The sequence below is a fragment of the Hippoglossus hippoglossus genome, chromosome 17 (assembly GCF_009819705.1).
Source record: "Hippoglossus hippoglossus isolate fHipHip1 chromosome 17, fHipHip1.pri, whole genome shotgun sequence".
In the NCBI taxonomy this organism is placed as follows: Eukaryota; Metazoa; Chordata; class Actinopteri; order Pleuronectiformes; family Pleuronectidae; genus Hippoglossus; species Hippoglossus hippoglossus.
In genome coordinates, this window is record NC_047167.1 from 1,941,866 (window position 1) to 1,965,668 (window position 23,803).

The following is a 23,803-nucleotide window of genomic DNA, read 5'->3' on the forward strand; positions in this document are numbered from 1 at the left end:
GAGGGATCATAACAACTTATATAAAACATTCTGGAACTTTGAATTCCAACACAGACCCGTTAAAGATACGAGTGAAGAAAGCAGCAAGTTCATCGGCTTAAAATTTCCTAGAGACAGGATACAAGATCAGGGCCTGCTGCTTTCCTGCTTTTCTGGCTTCACAGCCGGTTCCTCGCCTCATGCTCCTCTATGACAAAGACGGGAGCTGGGGGAGTGGCTACTATTGCTGTCTCATTAGGCTTTGATTGTTATCAAAGCGACAAGAGAATTCATTACGACTGTCAGGCAGCTTTGGGTCATCACCAACTACTGCCACATTGGTTTTATAGTTAGTGATTTGTTCAAGGCCTTGCCATACCCCCTTGCTGTCATAAGTTTGATTTCTAACCTTCTAAAAATAATTCGACAGCTCTCTCAAAATCTGATTCGTCTGCCTCGTACAGCTGCCTTTCTTTATCCTTACAGGCATTGTGCTTATTTTTTCCATTACTGTTTTATCTCTCTACTGAACCATGACTTGCTGTATATAATCACATTTACAGAGAAGTCAATGTAGGAAGTTACCACATCAGTATATTCATCAAGTCTGAAAACAGACAAATCAGTATTGTCCACACAGTAGGACCACTGCTTTACTACTTGAACCATTGGGGAAACAGATAGCCACTGCTGGTTGTAAACAGGGATGAGAAGGATCAGGTTCGGGCCAGGGCTAAAGCACGAAAGGCATTAAACTGTGGCTCAGGGGGTAGAGCCGGTAGTCCTCTTACCAGACGGTCAGCTGTTCGATCCTAGTCTTCCCCCATTCTCATAGAAAAGGTGCTGCCCTTCTATTTTATTTGTATAGTGCAAAATCATAATATACATTATCTCAAGGCACTTTACATAGAAGGTCAAGACCTTAAAAATGATATTATATATACGAATATACGATGCAGTGTATGAACGTGTGAATGGCAAAAAACTGTCTTTGAGAGGTCATTACACTAGAAAAGCGCGATATAAAAACATACCGTTTACCATTAGCAGTTATGCTGTAGCATTGACCCAGTACTTTATCATACCTGGGGAGCACATGGCCATGTCCTCGATTCTGAGAAGCTACCCGCATGTCAAGTTTTTTAAGATGTGTATATATATATATATATACATACAGATCTTTTGTGTGAACATCTGTTCAGAAATCTGGCAGTTCAATAAAGCATTTTGGCCTTTGCCTTGATTATGAATTATTGTCGCAGTTCCACTGTTGTTCAGCTGAAGTTACAGAGTCTCACTTTCATTTGTCACCTGTCTATATAAGCATCATTAAAACCTGATCTGAATGCAGTGTCGCAGTGTGAAGAAATGAGAAAAATACTGGATTTCTGCACTGAACTGAATTAAAATGGTTTCGCTAGTGGAGAATAATGGATTTAATAAAACTTAAGTCTGGGGTTAGGGTGGACATGCTGTTTTGGTGGATGATGTGTGACTCTGGGAACAGCTAGAACGCTCTAAAAAGACATTTGCAAGACTCTGATGCGACTGAGGGGATAATTAGACTCCTCTACACTTGCACTACTTTTCAAAGACAGCAAAAAAGCTATTTTTTCCCTCAGGTTCTTCCTGCCTCACTGCTGATAACTCCCTCTCCATCCCCACCCCCCACAAAACCACACACACACACACACACGCACGCATAAGACAACGCTGCAAATCAACAGTGTGGAGGGATGGGTCACACTTCATCTGCCTGGTTCTGGTGCATGAACAGGAAAAAATGTGTCACTGAGTTAAACACATAGATAATGTACTGTGTCTTCACAAGCCAGTGATTTGCAATGAAAACATTTAGAGCAGCTACACTTCACATGGGGCCAAAGCCCGAGAGACAGCGACAGAAAAATGATCATGAAAATAGAGACAAGCAGCAACCACTAATAGAGTTTTACATGTAGACTGAATAGGACAATGGCAGAAAAGTGGGCCGAAATGCGAAAAAAAAAAAAAATCGAAACAAAAAGCTGGCTCGGACGGATTAATTAAATGGCAACTCTGTCTGATTTTTTAATCAGAGCCACTGGACCTTTACCTTGAGATGAGCACCAACAGTTCTTTGGTGTAGGACGTCCCCACTGAAAGTCAGACATTCAAATTCGATTGGATTTTCTAGCTGCTCATGTCCTTTTTTCTCTCCACCTCTAACAGGGATTGTTTTGGAAAATTGAGTTGTTATTTCCTATTCTGAATTTGTGAGCTGAGGGAATTGTTGAAGATTGCTGAGCAGATGCAGCGAGTGTCTTATAAACACTGTATGCCATTTTAACACCACCAACTTTTTACAGCAATCAGGACAATAGTAATAATGTGACTGATCTCGATGTTCTTATGCCTATTTCTTCTTGCTGTTTCTCTAGTGGGAGATACCCAACTGTCCAACCCTCAGGTGGAATCCCAGGGCAGCAGAGGTGAGACGTATGTCATATGCATGACATGACGTTCAAAGAATCCTGAATACATGATTCTAATGATACTGTCTGACGTGTGCAGAGGTGCAGGTGTGTCTCTGTCTCCTGCAAACCCAGCAAATCTCATGTCATCTCAGATCAGTGTCATTTGTTTACCAACTGCTCACTGCTGAGTGGCCTCAGCAGCTGGGGACAAGCTCAGTGCGGTCTCTGGCTGTGGGGACTCTGCTGGGTTGAGCCTCTCCATCTTATAACCAGTAATGGAAGAGCAGTGTGGCAGTAATAGTGTTGTTGGGACTTTTCTGCCTTTACTTGACAGTAGTCGAGGGACAGTCGATAGAAAATGGGGCCACCACGACCCGTATCCCAGTTTCTACTGAAGACCTCCAAGCTGATTTCTCTGGTCTCTCAAAACCGGGACATGTTTATCCAGGTGTTTGAAACAAAGATTTTTAATTTTAGGGTTCACTGTCACAATACCAGAGTTGCACTCAACGATTATCTCGGCCAACAGAATTCACAATAATCATATTGTCACAATACCAGAAGGATTTTTTTGAATAATAATAACAGTTATGGGGTCAATTTCCTCTCTAACTTGTGTGTTTTATCACATTTTTTGGCATATCATTACGCTAACAAAATATTACAAAATATTAATAACTACTAGGGTTGTGTAGTTAGATGACGATCTTGGTGAATGAAGTTGGTCAGTTATCTAGATAAGTAAAATTTGTGTATAGTTTTATGTCTCTCCATCTCCTATAACCAACACTTGCACACACACACACACACACACACACACACACACACACACACACACACACACACACACCACTCCGACTGCGCTGTTTGTGTGTAGTGGCCCCGCTGAGAGAGAGACAGAGTGGAGGAGATCATAGACAAACAGATCAGTTTCTTTTGTTTGCTTGATTTTTGTTTTTTTCTGGTTATAGATAAAACTTTCAGCCCTACGAATGGACATTCAATGTAAGAAAGAGAAAGTCTCTATCTCTCTCTATCTATATATCGAAGACAGAGAGAAAGAGATAGAGAAATGGGGGGGATAGAGATAGATGATGGAGTGTAAAGTTACGGCATCGCAATGGAAAGAAACTACTTTACAGGTGGTGGATTATTTACACGATACTATCATATGTCTATTATTAACATGATATCAACACTTCATTCTCTACAGAATGAAATCATATGGAATCAGAAGATCATGGCACCATCAGGGTACTGAGTTCAGTTGTCATAGAGATGACTTCACAGCCTCTCTTAAGGTTCACACTGTGCTCTTCCTCTGTGGATTATCCCGAGGAGCAGGGAGAGTTTTGGGAAAAAGATGTTGCCTGTGATTTTGTCAAATGCCATTTTTTTTAAGCTGTGAGCACAGTTTCAAAATGTCCTGAGGAGCCACCAGAGAATCAACACTGTCAGCATCCCAAGACACTGTACCACTATACTATATACTGTACCATCCACCCATATTACCACTATACGTAATAATGGTCCCTTTAGCACCATGTAAACAACAATAAGCATCTATATTTTTAGAGCCGGGCTACAGAAAAAACTGTCAATTTTATGTATATTGTCCACTCCACAGCTTGGCCTTGATTGAAGGTGACACTGCTCTCGTATCATCTGGACAACATGTCACGTAACCACTCAACTTTCTATCAAAGTGCACAGTTCACACAGCACATCAGTCCAAGCCTATTGCATTCACCATGTAGCGCCTGAATCCTCCAACAACCTCCGTATTTACTGAATAACAGTGATGTGAGGAACATGGTTCCAGCAGTGAGCTCCTGTCATGTGTTCACTTGTCTTCCTTTTATCGACCTGCAGTGCTCCACCTTTTCTCTCTGCACTTCTGTTTCCTTTCTCTTCCTGCTGCCCCTCCCCTCCTCCTCTCCGTGCAGCTGACTTTTTCTTGTCTTGTTCCTTTGCTGTTCTTTTGTTCTACCTGTCCTCATCGTCTTCACGTTTCCTTTAACTACACCGTTTTAGTGAATATTTTCCACATTACAAAACCCACATTTCCTCTGTTTCTTCCTTTCTTTCCTCATTCCCCTTGCTTCCCTTTCCTTTCCACTCTTCCCCCCTCACTCTCTGACTGTCTTTCCCTTCCTGCCTCCCTCTCGCCATTTGATCCTTGCTGCCTGTTCTCTCCAGCAGTGTTCAGTCTGATTTGATCTGTCAGTCTGCAGGGCTGCAACACCTCCATGCTTTTACCTAACACGAGCTGACGAAGCCTGCGGACATTTCTCCACAGCACATTTTCGGAGCAGAACATGCTTTCCGGAGTCCTTATGTGTCCCAGATCCCTGTCTCTGCTCCCAAACCTGCACCATACTGCTGTCTCTTGTGATTTCTCACAATCATATTCATGCTGACAATGGCCCCTCATTTATTTGGTAGACTGCTCATTGCTGTTTCTGACTTTACTGTGCAGCAGTGGGTGGTAGAAGATACACTTACTGTGTACGGCTGTTGTGTAATCTTTGTGTAAATAATGTTTCCACAGTGGGTAATATTCTTCTAAAGGGGTAATGATCACGAACAACAATAATAATAACAACAATATCCATAAACAGATGTAAATCATGCATCATCAAATCCATATCCAAACACCTCAGGGACAACGTTTTTCTGAGGGTTGTAGTACTTACACATAAATTCACACAAATACGAATACGACCGTTATACTATTCAGTTAAACACTTGTGATTTGATCCTAAAACAAATGACACTGTGCGAACAATCTGGGAAAATGTAGCAGTTTGTGTGTTTTCTTGAAGAGGGTCAGTGCTGTTGACTCTATTAGAGAAAGTTCCACTGGAGCTAATGTGGTTAACTTAGCGTGAGATTGGTGGCTCCATAGACATCAGTGGTGTTTGAGCTTATGTGGGGATTCATTCACAAAGATTATATTTGTGTCTACTACTGATGCATCTCCAAACTTCTAAATCCTCCACAATGTTTCTGTCAGTCTGTCAACGTTTCAACTATGTGCCTATAGCTCTGCAAATTACACTTAACCCATGATCACTTATTTTTGTTTGTGTGTTTATTTTACAGGTGTGATTTTCTTATAACATCACTTGCGACATCTGTGAACCAAAGTCCAACAGGTCAAGAAAGATAAGCGGTCGGATGATCTGTTAACCCAGGTTATCTAAACAACTTTGTTTGGAGGTAAAAACTGAAAGTGAGCAGAACCCTAAGGTAAGTACAATAGGTCAAAGTTGAAGCAGGAAGTGGGTCTGTAAACTGTGATGGATTTTAGTGTGGCTAACCCGCGAGCTTGTTTTCTGACCCCCAGTAATTAACTGGACGAGTGCAACATAATCAACAACATACAACTGCACCACATCACAACAAACTCTTCTGGGCTCCCTGTTCTGAATACTGGGGTTTGGCTACAAGGCATGCAGCTGGATTGGGCCGTGATGAAGTCCTCGGCAGGCAGGGAGTATCTAAAGGTGATGCATGCTGTCTGGCTGTGTCCCTGAATATTAACAATTTGGATCAGGATTGCATAAATATTCGGTACTTTATGATTCTTGAATGGTATCAGGGGTAAAAACATGTTAATATTTGCCTTGCCATATTGTTGCCTCTGCAGAACAGTCTCCAGTCCCCATGCTAATCTGTCTCTGTCGTCACTAAAGCATATCTGAAGCACCAGGCAGAACCCTCGCAGTGACGGCAACACCCCAGCACGGAGGGAGAGTGTGCTGACTCCGTCTCGCTTCTTTCTGTGTTCACCTCAATCGCAGCAAACTCTTGTTTGTTTCAAAGCTTACTTTGTTTTTGTGCTGTCAGACAGCAGGATTCATACAGAGCAGCACAACACCTCCCGGCATCTGGCTTCTGATCAAACAGAACGGCACCAACAATCATCACGATGTTCTAACTTCACTAATGGGCCCAGCATCTCGTCTAGATATTAAACACTGCAGCCAGTTAGATGGAAAATCCATACGTAACCCTTCTATCTCTGCACAAGGTAAGTGAACATTATACACCTCATTACAAGTGCAATAAAGCATCATCAAACAGCATGTTTCATGCACAGCCTCACTCAGGGCCTTACTTATGGATGACAACACTTCTTTGGCCAGAGGATCTTGAGAAAGTCTGGTTTTATAAATATGTTTTTCTCTCCATATGGTTTCAGTATGAGGTGCTGCATGTGTATTGTATTCACTTAATCACGGCAGCGTTTCTCACAATTCAATCTGTGGCGAAAAACAGTAACACACATAGGTCACTCTAGTTAACTAATGGTAAACACTGCTCTATGTTGATAGATACCAGGCTCTCTTCATAATAGTCATTCATTAACATCATGACACTGCCACAGAAACTTGACATTAAACAAAGCGGGACACCCACATCTAGAATCTGAGAAACACTCGTCTGGAAGCAGCAGCTTCAATCAATTATGGGATCTGCAAAGTATTTTTCTCAATTGAATTTTAGTTTAATCTTTATTTTTCTTCAAACTTAGTTATGTAATTAAAAAAATAAAATGAAAACTACAACAAAGTCTCACAGTGAAATGTTGAGGCAGTGAGACCTCGTGCCCTGTATGAATTTTTCATGTTTCTCCTCTCATTTGTTGTAGCCCTTTTGGTCATTGGGAAGAACACGTGCCCAGCCCACAGATGCTGGAGCTGCATGAACTGATTCACTTTTAGCCCTTTTCCACTTCACTAACTTAATAAACCATGAACATAAGGTGCGTCACATAAACTCAAGAGGAAAAGTGTAACAATATCATCTGTGTATCCTCTTCCTCTTTTGCATTTTAAACTATTTTAATGTCCAATGTGGTGGTTTGTAAAATGGAGAGGAATCTTTTTAAGTTTTTCTTTTTCCATAAATTTTTTTTATAGCATCAATGTAAGCTATGTATGTTACGATTTTGGCACCATAAAAGTAAAATGAAAATTGAATTGATTTATCTCAAGGCACTTTGTTGTTTTGTTTATTGAAAACTCAGGTTATGGGTTGGTGAACTCTTTATTTGTATATTTGTGTTAACATTAAACTATCACAAACTGACACTAGGATAAAAATATGTTCGGGCCATTTCTTAGACTCTCAGACTTTTGGACGTTAACAGGATGGCACACAGACATTTCTCTGCATCTGATGAGAAAACACCTTCCTGATATATTCACTCCGCCCTGCACATCCTGTCTTTTTGCCTATCCTGCCATTTTCTTCCTGTCAGCCTTCCGCACCTCTCTGCACTCAGTGTGTACTGCAAAGTGCAGTCGCTGAGCAAACATCAACACAAGTCTTTACAGTTTGGGTGAGCAGAAATATCACAGTGTACGAATCTTGGAGCGCTGTGAAAGCCTCTCGCAGTGACAGTCGAGAGGAAAAAGAGCTACAGCAGCCGTGTTCTCACTGCTCTGCACAGCAACTACACAAGTCTGTGCCGAGAACATTTGTGTATCAGCAGGTCTCTCTGTTTACCACACAGGGTTCAGGTCCGGGTGTTTTGGAATCAAGTTTAATTTCAGCATTTGCAGAGAGCGAGCAGCCGTAGTTGGAGATGAAAGTAAACAGTGTGATGAATTGGTGCATTCCATGTAACTAGACGTATTTATGTAGTATTACACAAATGTCTTTCGTTTACCTGAAGTCATGTTCTTATTCATAAATAAAGTATTCATAAATCTCAGTTTTTTTTGTATTACATTTTTCTTTCAATGATGTTCACCTAGTACTTGCTATAAATGTATCTTCTCTCTATTCGGTGTTTTGCAGCTACCAAACAGTGTGTACATCAGGCTGACAGCAGCACTGAGACTCGACTCAAAAGTAAAGCTGCAGGCCATGAAACCAAAACAACAGAGTACCTTCTGAAAAAGCCGACCTCTGGACTCGTCACTTCAAGCAGCACTTTATATCAAGTGTTTGTATAAAAATGTGAATTACAGCTGTGTCAAACCAAGGAAATGTTATTTTTGCTGGGGAAAAAAGCGAGTTTGCCACAAGTGCTAGAAGGTAATGCTATAACATGGTGTGCCAGTAGTACAAGAATTGAAGAATTACAAAGCAGACTGACTCTGTATTATCAATCAGAAATAACTAAAGTTTGCTAATCATAGCTAATACGCAATGTGTCATTATAGACCAGGTGATGCTGGGTACGCAAAAGCTATGAGAGTAATGAAGCAAGTAAGGATATATTATAAGTTGTATTGCTTACAGACTGTGTTTTTTCTTCATTCAAATGTAACTTAAAATGTTTGTTAAAAAAAATATGAAGGCTGTAATGATTCAAAAACAAAGGCTGAAACCATAAAACAAACAATCTGCCACATGACTATTTTGGTCCAATCATGATCGAGTGATGATCCTGCAGTAAAAGTTTAACTGGCTTAATTTGTTATAGATTGAAAATAACTCAAAAATCAAGGTATGACAAGTGATGGTACCAAATCAAAATCTAAAATCTAAACTTTTAATGGTGAAATATGACTCAAGAATACATATGAATATATTTTTTTAATGTTTTTTATGTGTTATTGTTGTTAGCGTATGTTTTTCAGTGCATGTCTGTATCTTGTTTATTCTTCTCTAAACCAAATTGCCTTCAGGATTTATAAAGTTGCATTGTATTGAAAGCCTCTACAAGTATATAATTCAAATGATCCCCGTTGACTTTTTGCAATACTTAAAGATCATTATATTTATAAACTTATGAAATGTGTACCCAGGTATCACTTTAGTATCGAATCCAATTTGTCAGAGTACTGATTTCTATGTATTTGAATGTACAGAACCCAAACCAAGCAGTTTATTTTTGACTGTAATTGTTCACATGAAAACCATTTCAAGTAGCACATGTGTGCACCAACTTATAACACTCCTGTCATGATCATCAAGCACGTTCATCACGCTTGCAAGTCATGAGCCACATGTGCAGAGTAATCACTTTGAACAAGAATACAAACGAACAAATCCAGGAATTTATTGAAACAGACCAACCATGACTAATGGATCTCTTTCCAACAAATCAAGGGAATTTCATATAACAGCACACGGGACCATGTCAACATTCATGTGTAATCACAAACACGGAGGCAGGGGCACAGCTCTTACCTTGCCAATGTACTGATAATCACTGCCAGTGTACTCCTCCTGCAGGAAAAACTGGTTCCACATCCAGCCCCGTCTCACTCTTCTAAGTGGCCTCTCTCCTCTGATTGCTGCCTGAGTTCCCTCTCCATCTACTGCGTCTGTCTTCCGTCCACTCAAAGACAACGCATCCAGCGACAGGCAAAGACAGAGCCACGTAAGGCCCGGTACGATAGTCCTCATTTTCCAGGAGGAAGTGCAGGATCTACAGGTCACAACTGCTCTATCTGCCCAGCTGGATCACCTCGAGTAGGCAGCTGCAGGAACCAGTCATAGTCCTTCAGGTTTTGACTGACTGGAGAAAGAAGCTGTAAGACAGAGAGAGAGAAACAGACATGAGATCCACATTTCATAGAAGAGCAGTGTGAGGACAGTTTATAATGGAATCATTCAGACCTGAGCTGCCAGGAGTGCAGGTTTTCCATCTTACTGATTTGTAAATGTATGCAAATCAACTTGCTGATAAAAAACACAAGAGAAAAAAGACCCAATAAGTCCACCGACCTAAACCCTCTGATGTGAGCCACAGGGGCGGGACACAGCCCCCATACAGCAGCAGGAGCTATGCCACAGATATAGTGTTCAAAATCCACTGTTGGAAAAGACAAATAAAGTAAATAGTAAATATTCATTTGGGTTGAGGTAAAGGCACAATTTGGTTTGGTTTGGGAAAGATCCTGGTTTGGGGTAACATCGTTGATAGTCAACATGATGTTTAACATCATAAACATTTGGTTACAATTCTAGAACAATCATGGCTATGGTTCTGTTTCAGGCCAACGTGAGATACAGATGATTGCTTGACTTTAGTAAAGCAATCACTATGTTCTTTCAGATGCTTTCTTTAAGGTTGTTGAATGCAATGAAGTTCAATATCTCAAAATCTTAAGTATTCTCTATATAACTTGTAACTAGTGCATGTGCATCATGAATCAATTAATTCTGTTTGAGGAGATTCAGGTTTTTTCATAGTTTTTTTTCTCATAAAAGTGCCTGCGATTTAGATTTTTTTAAAGTTGATTAAAAGGTTTTCCAGTTCAGATTTATTTATGAAAATCAAAAACATTTGAAAAAGAATTACCCTTGAAAGTATAGCAGGGACTAGCAGAAATTTCATTTGAATGATTCAATCCGATTTTGAACTTAATGTGGGTCGTAGAATTCAGGATTTTGTACTTGTCCTCATTGGACACCTCCCAGTTTAAGTGTCAACTGTTGAATTTAGTGTCTTGCCCAAGGACACTTCTACCTCCATAGCCACAGTCACCCATATGCATGGATATAAATGGTTGTATTACAGAACATGAAGGGGAAAGAGATAGGGGTGATTTAGGAATTGTGTCATCACATAGTTTGCCCTGAAAGAATATACGGCAATATATCAATATCATCCAGTCTTGGGCAGGCTTTACGTGATACTGTTGTGAAGAGGTTGTAGCTGTGAGGATAACAGAAACCACTAGTTTAGATTCAGTACGTCAATATTCACCAACACAGCTCCCTCACTATTTACAAATGTGCCTCTCTCTGCTGCTGCCGCATCATTTCAGTGACAAAGGTTCTTGGTTTAAAAAACACATTTTCTTCCAAAATCCAAATTGAACACTGACTCAATCGCTGTATCATCCAAAAAACACCATCCAAAACAGGCTGTGTGCACTAAAATACTGCACTGGATCAATAAGAAGGATATGGAGGAAACTCTTACACAGCAATTACAACACTGAAAGGAAATGTGCTTTTATCTTCCCACACAGAGCTCTGTCAATGTCTTGCCGCAACAAGCAAAAATAATATTCTTTTTTTATCTGCGCCTCTTTTGATACAAATATGACCCGTTTCAATCTGTTGACACTGCGCGGCAACACTGTGTTCGCACCAGGTCAATTCATACTTTCAGGATTCTGAGAGACTCCGGGACAATGCAGGGTGAGGATGCATTTCTTTAAAGCCGCTCATCGAGGAAAAACAAACATGATCTTGAGTGCACTGATTAAAACAAATATCAAAAAAAGTGCTGACACACACTTATTGTTTACTGGCTTCACCACATCAGTTCATCTTCCCAGCACTAGGGTGCAGCCCTGACATGCAACAATGGCTTTCAACCAGCAGTCATCTCAACGTGACTGTGGGGATGCATTCCCCAGCATGACCAGTCCAACACAACCACCTTCTTCCAGTCAACTACTGCACCAAAATGACTCTCATGTTCACATTATAAAGACATTTTGTTCAACATGATCAAACAGTAGTCAGTCATTGCTGCTCTTTAACCTTTAACTGATGAATGGCAAAGCATTGTTGCTCCTTCTTTCCCTGGCTTCTTTGTCCTTGGCTCCATCTTGCTCTGTGTCTGTACTGCATTAGTCCCATTAAGTCAGTGCTTTACAGAAAGGCTTTAATTGAATCCGATGAAGAGCACACAGGAGACTAATTGATTCTGCCTTCACTCTGTTTTTTAACGAGCCTCACCGCTTCCATTATCAATCAGTGAAAGAGGCTGGAGCCTTCAACTTTTCCGGTTCAAAGGGACCCCCCCATCCATCGCTTTGTTATTCTAGTGTGTTTTGAGTTTGTGGAAAGTCCCAAAAATGCTCTTTAAAAAATCACAGATGTACTGGCCTCAGTCCAGAATCACCACAAATGAACTCTCACGTCTGCAGATAATAATTTTTCCATAAAAAAATGATTTAAGAGATTTACTGTCTTCCAAATGACATAAACATTCACCTACAACATTCGTCTCCTTTCAATAGATTGGTTTGCTACTTATGTTATAGCAGTCAAAAAACAACAGACATGAAAGCCTTGACGTACAGTTTCTGTGAAATGCTTGATATTTTTCTCCACAGAACCGTTTGAAGTCTTCAAGCTAAAATAATACCTCAGACAGTCAACTATGGCAAAGAGCTACAGTCACTCACACAGGGCATACCGCAGTCTGAAGGTAACCAATGATATCCATCCAATGATTTCAAAGGATTTTATCTCTCCAGATCTATTAGAAGGTTAATAACGACTAATGTTTTCTAAGGTAATGAGTGCGGTGCTCTGGCTCAGTGTAACCTGAAGAGGCTTCAGAAATATTCATGCTTCTATATAGTGGGAAGCAGTAATTGACAAAAGTGCAGTCTGTGGGCTGAAGCGCAGCTACATCAAAGATCTGATTATGTCCTGCAGCCCTGCTCATTCCCCAGCAGGCTAATTGTGTGTGATCATCACACTGGTTACTAGATTGGAAAGTTTCCAAATAATCTGCCACACTTCCTCTTCAGTCTAGAGGAGCTTTGCGAACTTGTTGACAGGGTGTCGCTGTACAAATATCTGTCGAACGCTCTGCATTTTTTTTCATTCAATCAGAAGCTGATCTTGAGCGCCATCTGCTCAAATGGCTTAACTGTACAAATGCAGCCATTGCAGCAACTGAACGTAAACAAATCATGAGGATACAATGATTAGTGGTGCTAAGATTACAGAAGAAAAGGCGGAGTGGAGGGATGTTGAGGCTTCTCTCTGACTGCGGATATGAGGTTACTGTATGTACAAATGGGGGGATGGAAAAGGAATAAGTGTTTTTTCCTTGGCCTGTAGTGATGCTGGTTGCAGCATTCTTTCTGAAACTGTGAAAGTGACTTATAGTCATTGAGCCTGAGCAAATAAAGGCCTGGTGCTAGACTCGGTCCATAGAACCCTGTTGCCGCACCCACAGCTGCTGCACAAAGATATGTTCACCTGTTTATTCGATGTTCACCGAAGCTCGACTCAGTACGCAGAACTCCCAATCAGTTGTTGTTGCCGTTTTGTTGTGATCCATAACTTCACTGATGATGATGAGTCTCGGGCGCTGCTACAGAGCGCTGCTTGTCTGTTTATTCAACGGTTAATATTGAAAGTATCAAGTGTCCACATTTCACCAAACTCAACACTGCTCTTCCTCTTCCAAAATGTTGTGTTTTATTACAATACAATAGACCATAATTACTAAGTGCTATTAATGGAGAATGACTGCTCAGCCTTATAAGGCCCATACTGAGCAAAGCATATTGCTCATTGACTAATGTGTGAGGGAAAACCCATAGGTCTACTTACTGGTCTGGTGGTCGGAGAATATGTTCATGCAGAATATATATACGTTTTTTATGATGATTAATAAAGAGCCAATAAATGCTTATAAAGAACTTTGTAATGGTATGTTAGTTTACATAAATATAAAGTGGTTCTAAAGTGCCATATTTTTCCAGCAAGGGAAACATGCTTAATCTGTGGTGGAAGCATTCCCAGAAATGTCTGACTAGAAGTGAAAACAATGTTGATGGTAATTTCACAGCCTACTTTAAATGGCATCTGTCCAAAGCACTTGCCTAATGAACCACAAAATACAGAGTCCATGTAATGAAATAGTGACTTCCAACGTGTGCACAGAATTAACATCCTCAGTCTAGTTAATTACACCTACACTGGTGCTTTTGAATTAGACTCACAGTCAGCGCGTCCACCAGAGAGCTCCACACGTCCCATGCAAGGCTCCATAGGCTGCAGACCAAAACAAAACTGCCAGAACCCCATGGCCTTTTCAAATAAACAGGCATATAACTCAGCAGCATACGAGTTGATATGCCCATAACCATGGTGAGACTGTTATTAAAGCAGCTGGGATTCATACAAGGGGTCTCACTGAGTTTGGAGCAGCAGCCGAGGCCAGCATGATGCTTCCTCTCTAATCTCCCCACCCTTCAACTTTACAAACAGTGATAAATGTTCATGACCTTCAGGTGACTATCACAGCGCCTCTGCTCCTCTGTTACCTCCATCTACTTCTCCTGATGCGGGGCTGTGTTGGTGGTAGTATGTGTGTGTGTGTGTGTGTGTGTGTGTGTGTGTGTGTGCGCGCTCGTGTGTTGTCACCTTGCAGACTGCCACTGAGACCTCTGACAACTCCCAGAGGACCAATTAGAGGTGAAAAAAGGAGAATGTCAGCCACCGAGCAGCTTGTGTGTGTGTGTGTGTGAGTGTGTGTGTGTGTGCGTGTGACAAGTACAAACCCAACCACCCCTTTCCATCAGAATGGACTAGCCATCTGAAAGCAGCCAACAGCGTCCACACTGCCTGTCCAAAATGTATCTCACACACTCTCTAACTGTCTGTCCATCAGAGGGACAGCAGACAGACAGACAGACAACGGCAAACACACACTCACGGAGCCGTCAGATAGTCCGGTCACTGGTAGTTGGGGGTGTGAAGTCTCATTATGAATAAACCATAAAAGAGGTGCAGGAGCTGCGGCTTGACTGTAGACACCTGACTACAAGTTTTTAAAGAGAGAAACTTTTTCTGCAACTTTTTTGTGATCCACATGACACCGCCATGAATCATTCTCTTTAATACAGAACAGACGTTGGGGAGCACAGAGACACGGTGTCAATTAGCTGCTCCGTCAGTCAGCTGCTCAGTTAGCCAGTAACAGTCGGTACATATGTCTTCCCAATCCACTTTGCAGTCATTCAGTCATCTTGGTTATTCAGTGTGAAGGGAAATACAGAGACAGTCAGTAACCCAGTTTTTGGCTTGGTCTGTGTAAACACCATAACTGGGTTATGATTATGAGAAACCCAGATAACTCTTTCAATTACACGTTGGCATGGAAGCATCTTCCTGCTTTTGCTTCCTGCATCCTGATTTACAACTATTGTCACTGCTGGCAGAAATGCGTAGTTGTCCTGTAAAGACCAGGAATGGACAATGGGATGAATTTAATATTATAGTGTACAGAAAGTAATTCAAAATTTAAGTTAAATGTCATAAATCAGAGATGCAAAAATCCATGAATTATCTATCATCTAACTCATCCACAATTGTGTAGCCAAACCCAACGTTTTTTGTAGACATCACTAAAGGCACCATGAAAAGCCTCCTGTCTGAAAGGGGCAAGATGTGAAATCGGGAAGATGGGACATCAACATCTTTTATGGTGTTGGGCTTTTTGCAGGGCTGTGGAGAAACAAGTCGGTGCTCCTTGCTCGCCCTTCTATTTCAATCATAGCAGAGCTGCTATTTTAACAGTGTTGGCAGCACTTTGCCCATCATCAACCATTCAGTTACTGGGAGAAAGATTTCCGTTGTTGCATTTGCACTAGGTTTGTACAGGGATGGTGTTTTTGTTCCCTCGTAAGGGGTTTATCTTGATGTTGCGGACACTTGAGGTCATCCTAGTGTTGGAGGAAAATGACTTGTTTGTGGAAAACTCTCCCCTGTGTGTCTCTGCGCTGCCCCCTGACAAACACTGCATTTTGCTGCAGTGTGGCCAAAAGATTTCCAGCGCTTCACGAGAACAATCCGACATTGTTATGAACCGTAGAATATGTTTTCAAAGAGAGTCCTTCAGAGGTCAGCTTTTCTGAAGGGTATTTTAAAATTCTTGCCAAACAAGTATAAAGCACAAGAACCCACAATATGTTAGTTTATCTCCTTCACATTCCTACTGCCCTACCCAGTCAGTGGCACTCAGCCCTGAGGCCACTGGTTCCTACTGGAAGCAGAAATCCTTAACACAGATTTTGGAAAGTCTTACTCACACAGGAGGAATTTTGGATCAATACACAATAAGTGCAATATTAGAATGTATGGCACGAGGACATAAGGACTGTAAAGGTAAAGCAGAGATGCTAGATGCTATTTACTGATTATCTCTTGGAAATACTGACTGGTATTGATGGTTTGTTTTCTTTTTCAGCCTGCTGATGACCGGTTTGGCGTAGACACTTGTTTGCACAGGAAATAGGAAATAGGAAAATATCACTCATACATATAACTTGAGCTGTATGTCACTGTAGGTCAGTGTTGTCTGAGACATGGCCCCCACTTGACTCGTAAATTTCATATAAACACTGACAAGCTGTGATTGATTCTCGAATGCTAGTTGTTGGGACACCAGCCATTTTTATCCCTGTGGACATTCAAATGAAAAGCAACTTCGGGTGAAAACTGCTGTTTAAAATGAAAAGCTTTGGTAAATGCTGACTCTGATGAATAAACATTAAGGAGGCATACACTGCCCAGCCACTGCAACGGCCCCATCAGCTATTCAGCATCAGTATGTCCAGGTAGACAGCTCATCCAGAAAGGCTTTACAGTCCTCTCCATACAAAGCGAGATCAATAATACCAACACATCAATACAGACACATATGACACACACACACACACACACACACACACACACACACACACACACACACACACACACAGTAGCAATGATCTATGTGCATGAAGGGCAGCTGGAGTGTAGACAGTGTGTGGTCCGCAGGCCATCTCATAGCACCCCTTCTCTGTTCTCAACACTCCTGCTGTGATCAAGACATCAGTTCTTTCGTTAAAACAACACTAGGTTTTATGAACCATGGAGGGCAGTGCAGAAGTCCTGTACGGCAAAGCACCGCAACTCTCATAAGTCCACATTACTTTGAGTAGCCAGGTCCCATGGTGTTAAGAGAGAGAACAAAGAGGTTCCGAATGAAAATAACATAGTGGGTCATTGAAAAGCCAAAAAGGTAGAGCAGGACATGGTGTAATAAGAAAATGAAAGTGTGTCCCTCTCTCTGAGACGATAAAATGTCACTACACTGTTGCGCGGTACACATCTCTAGTCTGGAGACATGGGCTAACACTTTCAACTGCTTAAGTTGAACTCAACATGGATCTCATCCCTAACCAAGGGCCGAAACATGCAGGTTATTATCCAGGGTTATTTTTAGCACTAAATGTCCTGTTTGTGTTGCCAGAGAAAGTGTTTTCTTGCTGAGCCAGACGTTGGCAGTGAACCTGTAAAGACACTTGATCTGTCGCTCTCGATTGTTGAAGCCTCACATCAACTTTGGCGGAACTTCAGACATTTTTGCACAGGACTGTGAGTTTTGTGTTTTATCTCAGATTACCTTGGTTGTGTAACCCAGAACTGAGGCAAGATGTTGTCTCCCCAAAACCTAACTATCCTTTCCTTTTCTTCCCAAGATCTAACCATTAGCTAAACCTTGTATATTTCAAACACAGGTCAAATCTATTTTGGTGTAAAGAAATTTGATCTTCAACACTTATACCTTTATGTTTTACAACATAGAGTTTTAACACTTTTGATTTCAAGAAACTGAAGATGTTTGTGGTTTCTCCACTTGTGACTATCTGCAGATCATGTGTGTATTGTTGTTTTCAGACATGAACTCCACATGTCCATAAAATGAGGTCCAGACTTTGACCAAGTTTTGCCTTTATCAAAAATGAAGAAAGCAGCAGGAGATTCTCAGGTCAGACGTGTTCACAACAACACAGGAATCTTCGGACTGTTCAGAGAAGGGGTAGTGTGCTGTTTTGTTTACAGCATATTGACACCGGCCTTTATCACCAAGAGCTCTTGTATTTTGCCATCTTTCAAAGTTCTAGAACATCATCTTCATTTTGTGTAAATTTCTGGATAATCTTCTGCTTTGTTCTCACATGGGCTCATTCAGACATTATCACATCCGGGCCACACAGCCTGCATGAGTACAGGTGATGGCATCGCCACCAATCTGCTGCGTGTCTGCAGTAGAACTGCAATGTGAGGTTCCTGGTTGGACTACTGTATTTCCTTGAACAAAAGAAGGTCTCTACACTCTATGCCAGGACTCTACAGTATGAAGTCATGCATCTTCTGGTCTTGCAGTAACAAACAAAAACCCCTTATAACAAATGAATGGATTCAGTCAACAGAAACCCTGCGGTGCTTTCACTTTGGAACAAGTGTTGAAAATATTTATGTTTGTGATCTAATCAACAGATACCGATATTGAAACTGTGGTGAAAGATCATTTTCGCAGTCTTTTTTGCTGTGAACCACACGAGGTAAGCTGAGAAAATAGGCAAGACGCCGACTCTCGAGAAGAGCAGCATGTGCCTGAGACGTGCTGCTCACGCAAGCAGCGTGGGTGCTCTAATCTGATAACATGGACGCCTAACTGAGAAGCAAGACATTCTGTGATGTACACGCGTCGCTCACAGAGCGAGTGTTAGGAGTATTGGCTCCCAGGAAAAGCTCTGGAGATTGTCCAGACTCTATAGACGTTTGTGTTCTCACATACATCCCCACCAGATGATTTCAGGAGATTATCTGGAGTTCATGTCTGAAAGCACCTTATGTTGGGTCGCAGTTTTCTGATATTTCAGTAAAATACATTTTCAAGGCTTAAACCCATTAACCATTCTGTTCAGAGAAGATGCGCTTTTTCAGTGTGAATTGAATGTGTGATGTGCTTTCTTTAGACACAACAGAAATACATCTTTAACATTTACAAGCCTACAAAGATATGATTGGACATAGTTCTATATGTTTGCTAGATCTGCATCACGTGTTAAACATCATATGATTCAGTGGAGCCTATAATGCCAGCCCGCAAGTAAAAACCACAGATAATTTCCAAGTGAGCCAATGTGAAAATACAGCTGGATATTTTCTAGAGGATCTACCACAAACTAGTGGGCATGTTGATGATGTTTCAAATATGCGACAGACGCAAAACTGAAAAATACAAAAAGAAAACAAATATCTCAGGATGACAAAGATGTGTCATACATATAAATGACGCAGACAAAGAACATGAACCTGAGGGCTACGGAGACTCTCCTGCTGTCCAGAGAATGTCCACACAATGGGGTCTGGAAACAGTTATTTAAAAAAAAAATGTAAAGTTTTATTTCGGTGTTCTGGTGCTCCATGTGACGTTTGGTGAAAATACACCTTTTTTCATTAGCTCAGACACTTCTGAGTTATAAGACTAGGAGGCGCTGTTCTAACAGTTGAGGCCCATGAAACCCAGCCACCTGCTGCAAACCAACAGGACTGAGAACCATAAAACCTGTCCTGCAGTGAATCGGCAAGCTCCTCCTCCCTCACCACGTTTGGACACACCGTAAAAGTGGTTGTCATAGAGACAAATCTTCTGAATGTCCTTATTGAAACACAATTATAAGTTTATCTATCATAAACATTTAAAAAGTAATTTAATGTCTGAGCTTTGGATTGATGTACACTCGGCTTTTGAGTAATAGGATCACCGTGTATAAGTGTAGAACATATGTGATTATGTAACTAAACAATGTGTGTGAATATGGAGTTGAGTAAATCAGACCATACAAAGGCGCCTGTGGCTGAGGGGTAGAGCGGTTGTCCTCCAACCAGAAGGTCAGTGGCTCGATCCCAGTCTTCCCCATCTGAATGCCGAAGTGTCCTTGGGCAAGATACTTAACCCCGAATGGCCCCTCATAGAAAAAAGTGCTGTACATAGATGTGCGTGTGCGAATGGGTGAATGGCAAAACCGTACTGTAAAGTGCTTTAGGTGGTCATCAAGACTACAAAAGCTCCATATAAATACAGACCATTTTACCATTTACACAGAAAAACACCTTTGCAATGAATAAACACATAAGTATTATCAAGGTGTAGAAGTCTCATTTGTGTTTCACTGTTGTTTTTTACCTTAAGGTATTTAGTCTACAGGACTAACACAGGTTTGATGTACGCACCTCAGAAATGGATACTGTGGCTTCAATTATCTACAATGAAATGTCCCTCTAAAAAAGTTACAAAGCATCGTGTTACAAACTGGCTTTATCTGTATGATGCTGCTGCGAATGGAGAAAGACTAAACTGCTTCATTGTTTTTAAGCACTCAATGTTCAATCAAACCATTATGACATTAAAGTACCAGAGCAGAGAGCGCCGGCAGTCCCAGTCATTTATACCCACTGGCTTTTTATGACAGGGCCTCTGCTCTGACGAGTGCCACTGACGCTTCGCTACAATATTTATTCAAATAAATGAGTTCATTTTGTATAAGTGGATATCCTGCAACCAATCTGGATCCTCTCCACCTCTGTGTTCAAATCGATGGGGATGCTGGCATTTACAGGCTCGGGTGCATTGTTTTACACAGAATATCAGAATAACACATTGTTCTCTAATCATTGTCATTTTACTGAATGCATGCTCACAACTTATTTCAGCTGCACACTGTTTTACTAAACAAAACCGATTATGACATTCAGCTCTCAGTACACACACAAGTTTACTTCTGGATGCTCACATTGTTGAAACAATACGTTCAACAACACTCTATTATGTAAGTAATATTAGCTATGTTTGTGGTCTTTGGATGCTTTATATGTGCCCGAAAAAAAAAAATCATTGTGCTCATAAATTACACTTTGTAGTTGAAATCAAACTTTTAACAAAGATTGAAGTCTTGGAAAAAGGATGTGAATGTTTGGAGCATTTTCCTCCATTTAAAACCTGCTGTTGAGTCTTGGGAATATTGCCCCTACAACGTTTGAGTGCACAGCTCATTCTGAACTACTGAGGCAACTGGAAAGAGAGTTAAATACTTCAGCCTTTTCTCGAACAGACCACAGGGCTCCACTGAGCTGAAAGAGCTCTGCGGTCACCACAGGGATTATCAGGAGCAGCAGAAAGGTGGTGAACGCCTCACTGAGGGGAGAAGTGAACGTAGAGGTCCCAGCTGAAGGATGCACTGGCACTGTTTTAGCATATAGGCTTTAGCAAGACCCAGCTAGACCTGTTGGTCATGCAACACGGCACATCAAATCTACGGTTCCTCTGCTGCAGCTGAATAAAATCCGCCCAGCATTTCGAACGGTCACCATAGTGTGCCTCCTATTGCAGCAGTTAAATAACAAAGCTTAACATCAACAACACTTTTACAAATTAGTCAGCCTCACAAAGATCCATTTAGCGCGTGTTGAATAACAGCACACCACCATTGTGGGTAAAGCCCAAGTTTTGGGGTCAATCAATGTTTTAGGAAATCAATGAACTTGTTGATGCAGCCACACACAATGTGACAGCGGGTTAGTGACTGGAATCAGTCAACTGGCACTCACACCTCATTTCAAGGCCGCTACTGGGACGAGCGTGAAAGTGTGTTTGGATGGGTTTTTATCTAGCACTGTTTGTAATTAGTGTCTCTACCCAAAGCACACATCATGGCACAGATAGCTTCATCCTGAAATGCTGCAGAGCTCGCACCTCCTCCCTGTCCCCTCTGGTGAGAAATGCAACTGGTGTATGGGGGGGGGGGCTGTGAATGGCAGAAGCTCTCAACCGTATTTGTGTGTCCATAAAATGACCTACATATATGTAGTGTAGTGTGGCCCACTGGATAATATAGTGAATGGATGAGAGTTTTATTGCATGCAATCTAAATAACATCCAAGGTTTGAAGGGAACGGGACATAAACATTTGATCTAAAGTCAGCTTTTAGTGGAGTGTCATGGTTCACAGGAACTGACAAGGCACACTACAGGACGTGCACATTGTGGGTCATGTAATCCCTGCTGCCAATGCTTGACCCCAACACACACACACATACACACACAAATGCACTCACTGAGTGACCCTTTCCCAGCAATTACAAAGTCCCAACCAGCCTAATCCCCCATGCAACCTGAGCTGCTTTAATCTTAACAAAGGGGAGATAATAGATGTTGAAATGTGTGTGTGTGTGTGTGTGTGTGTGTGTGTGGGTGTGTGAGAGGTTTGAATGGTTTTGCTATCTATCAAAGACCTTGTCCCCGTTATACACCTTTGCAGAAAGTAAGTGTGTTCATTATGTCTCAGTCTGTGCTTTTGGGTTAAGCAGCAAAGCCCTCACTGTGTTTGAGTGAGTGAGCGTGTGTGTGTGTGTGTGTGTGTGTGTGTGTGTGTGTGTGCGTGTGTGTGTGCGTGTGTGCGCGTGTGTGTGTCTGTATTAGCGTGTGTTTCCTGAGAGCTCTGATGACTGCTGCCATGTGCATCAACAACAATTAGTGATGGATAGTGTTGTTGGTACCAGATGGTACTTTAGGATTTACAGTATTACGTAACCCCAGAGCGGGCTCGGGGAGAAGGGGTGGGGGGTCAGCTGGATTGACGAGGATGGGAGACCTGACTCGTAGTGAGCATCTTTTATCACACACCAGCAGACCCCAAAACACTTCAGTGGGGAAATCGCTGATCTGAAATCCTGTAAAATGACATCACAGTGTGTCCCTCTATGGGTGTGGACCAGAGCAGGGTCTTACTATGGGGTTATTTTATTATTAATTAATGTCCTCGTTATTTCTCCCATTAACCAATCAATAATGAAAAAACCCTTCTTTGGCAAAAAGGTCAAATTTACATTTGTTAAGTACATGCCTTTTGTGTCTTTAAAGGTTTCTACTGCTGCTTAGTTTTAACAGTGTAAATAGGGCTGGGGGTGGGGGGGGGGGCTTTAAATCAATTTCATGATCTAAAGAGACTCTGCTCCTCTGCTCTTTTCTAATCACTCACACTTAGAGCTGATCTTCATAAAAACCTGCTGAATTCCTATTTATGGTCCTGGATAAACAAGGTGTCACTTCTTCTGCAACAATGAAGTTAAAACACCGCGTTGCGTCATAATCTGCAGGAAGAACTTCTCTCCTGTCTGCAGGAGTGAGTGTGTGTATGTGTGTGGGCTCGACTCTGTTGCTCTTCACACATATTTAGTTATTAAACGATTGTGTTGTTCCGGTCCCTTTAACCCTGGTGTCCTGGCTGTGTGCGTTACGTCTCGTGTTGTGTGTAGCAGGTACAATTTATGCCCACAAAATGTCGGCCTTTTCGTTCAATGTGTTCAAATACGTGTCCCGGAAAATCTTGAGCGAATCAGAAAAACAGAAAGTAAACTTCGAGGACTGTACATGTCCTAATAACTTGTGATTAGTGTTGGTGTTTATAGTTAAACTGTAAAGTGAGTGCAGCGGGGGAGTGAGGACATGCAGCAGGGTAACACAGCACGGTGCACAGTACCCGGTCCGCTGCTGCAAAATGAACGTAGCAGAAACCCAACAGTTTGTGAATGCACGCAGTGGGGGAAGTATTACCCGAATTAACCGAAATGAGCATGGTTAAGTCGGTTAAAGTTAATAAATGTCAGTTTCAATACATTTTCGGTTAATTGCCCAGCCCTTAGTGTAAATATTTTCAAACCGGTTTGATTTTAAGATACATTTTACCACTAGGTGTCGCACTTAACTCAGCACACATTTTCTCTGACATATTTTGCTTCTTGAGTCTCACTTTTATCTTTTTCCCTTGCAGAAAAAAAATCGATGTCTAGATGTGCATCAG

General features: G+C 41.5%; 1 protein-coding gene across 4 annotated transcripts in view; it reads right to left on the reverse strand.

The window, feature by feature from the left end:
- The window catches only part of cdh6 (cadherin 6), an 80,823-nt gene that overhangs the window by 44,072 nt on the left and 12,948 nt on the right, over positions 1 to 23,803 (reverse strand). For all 4 annotated transcript variants that reach the window (XR_004616710.1, XM_034613111.1, XM_034613110.1 and 1 more), the window contains exon 2: positions 9,588 to 9,931. Coding sequence is in view for 3 of the 4 variants with exons in the window: in XM_034613111.1 (XP_034469002.1) it covers positions 9,588 to 9,806 (219 nt within the window). In the remaining variant the exon portion in view is untranslated. The remainder of the gene's footprint in view (positions 1 to 9,587; positions 9,932 to 23,803) is intronic.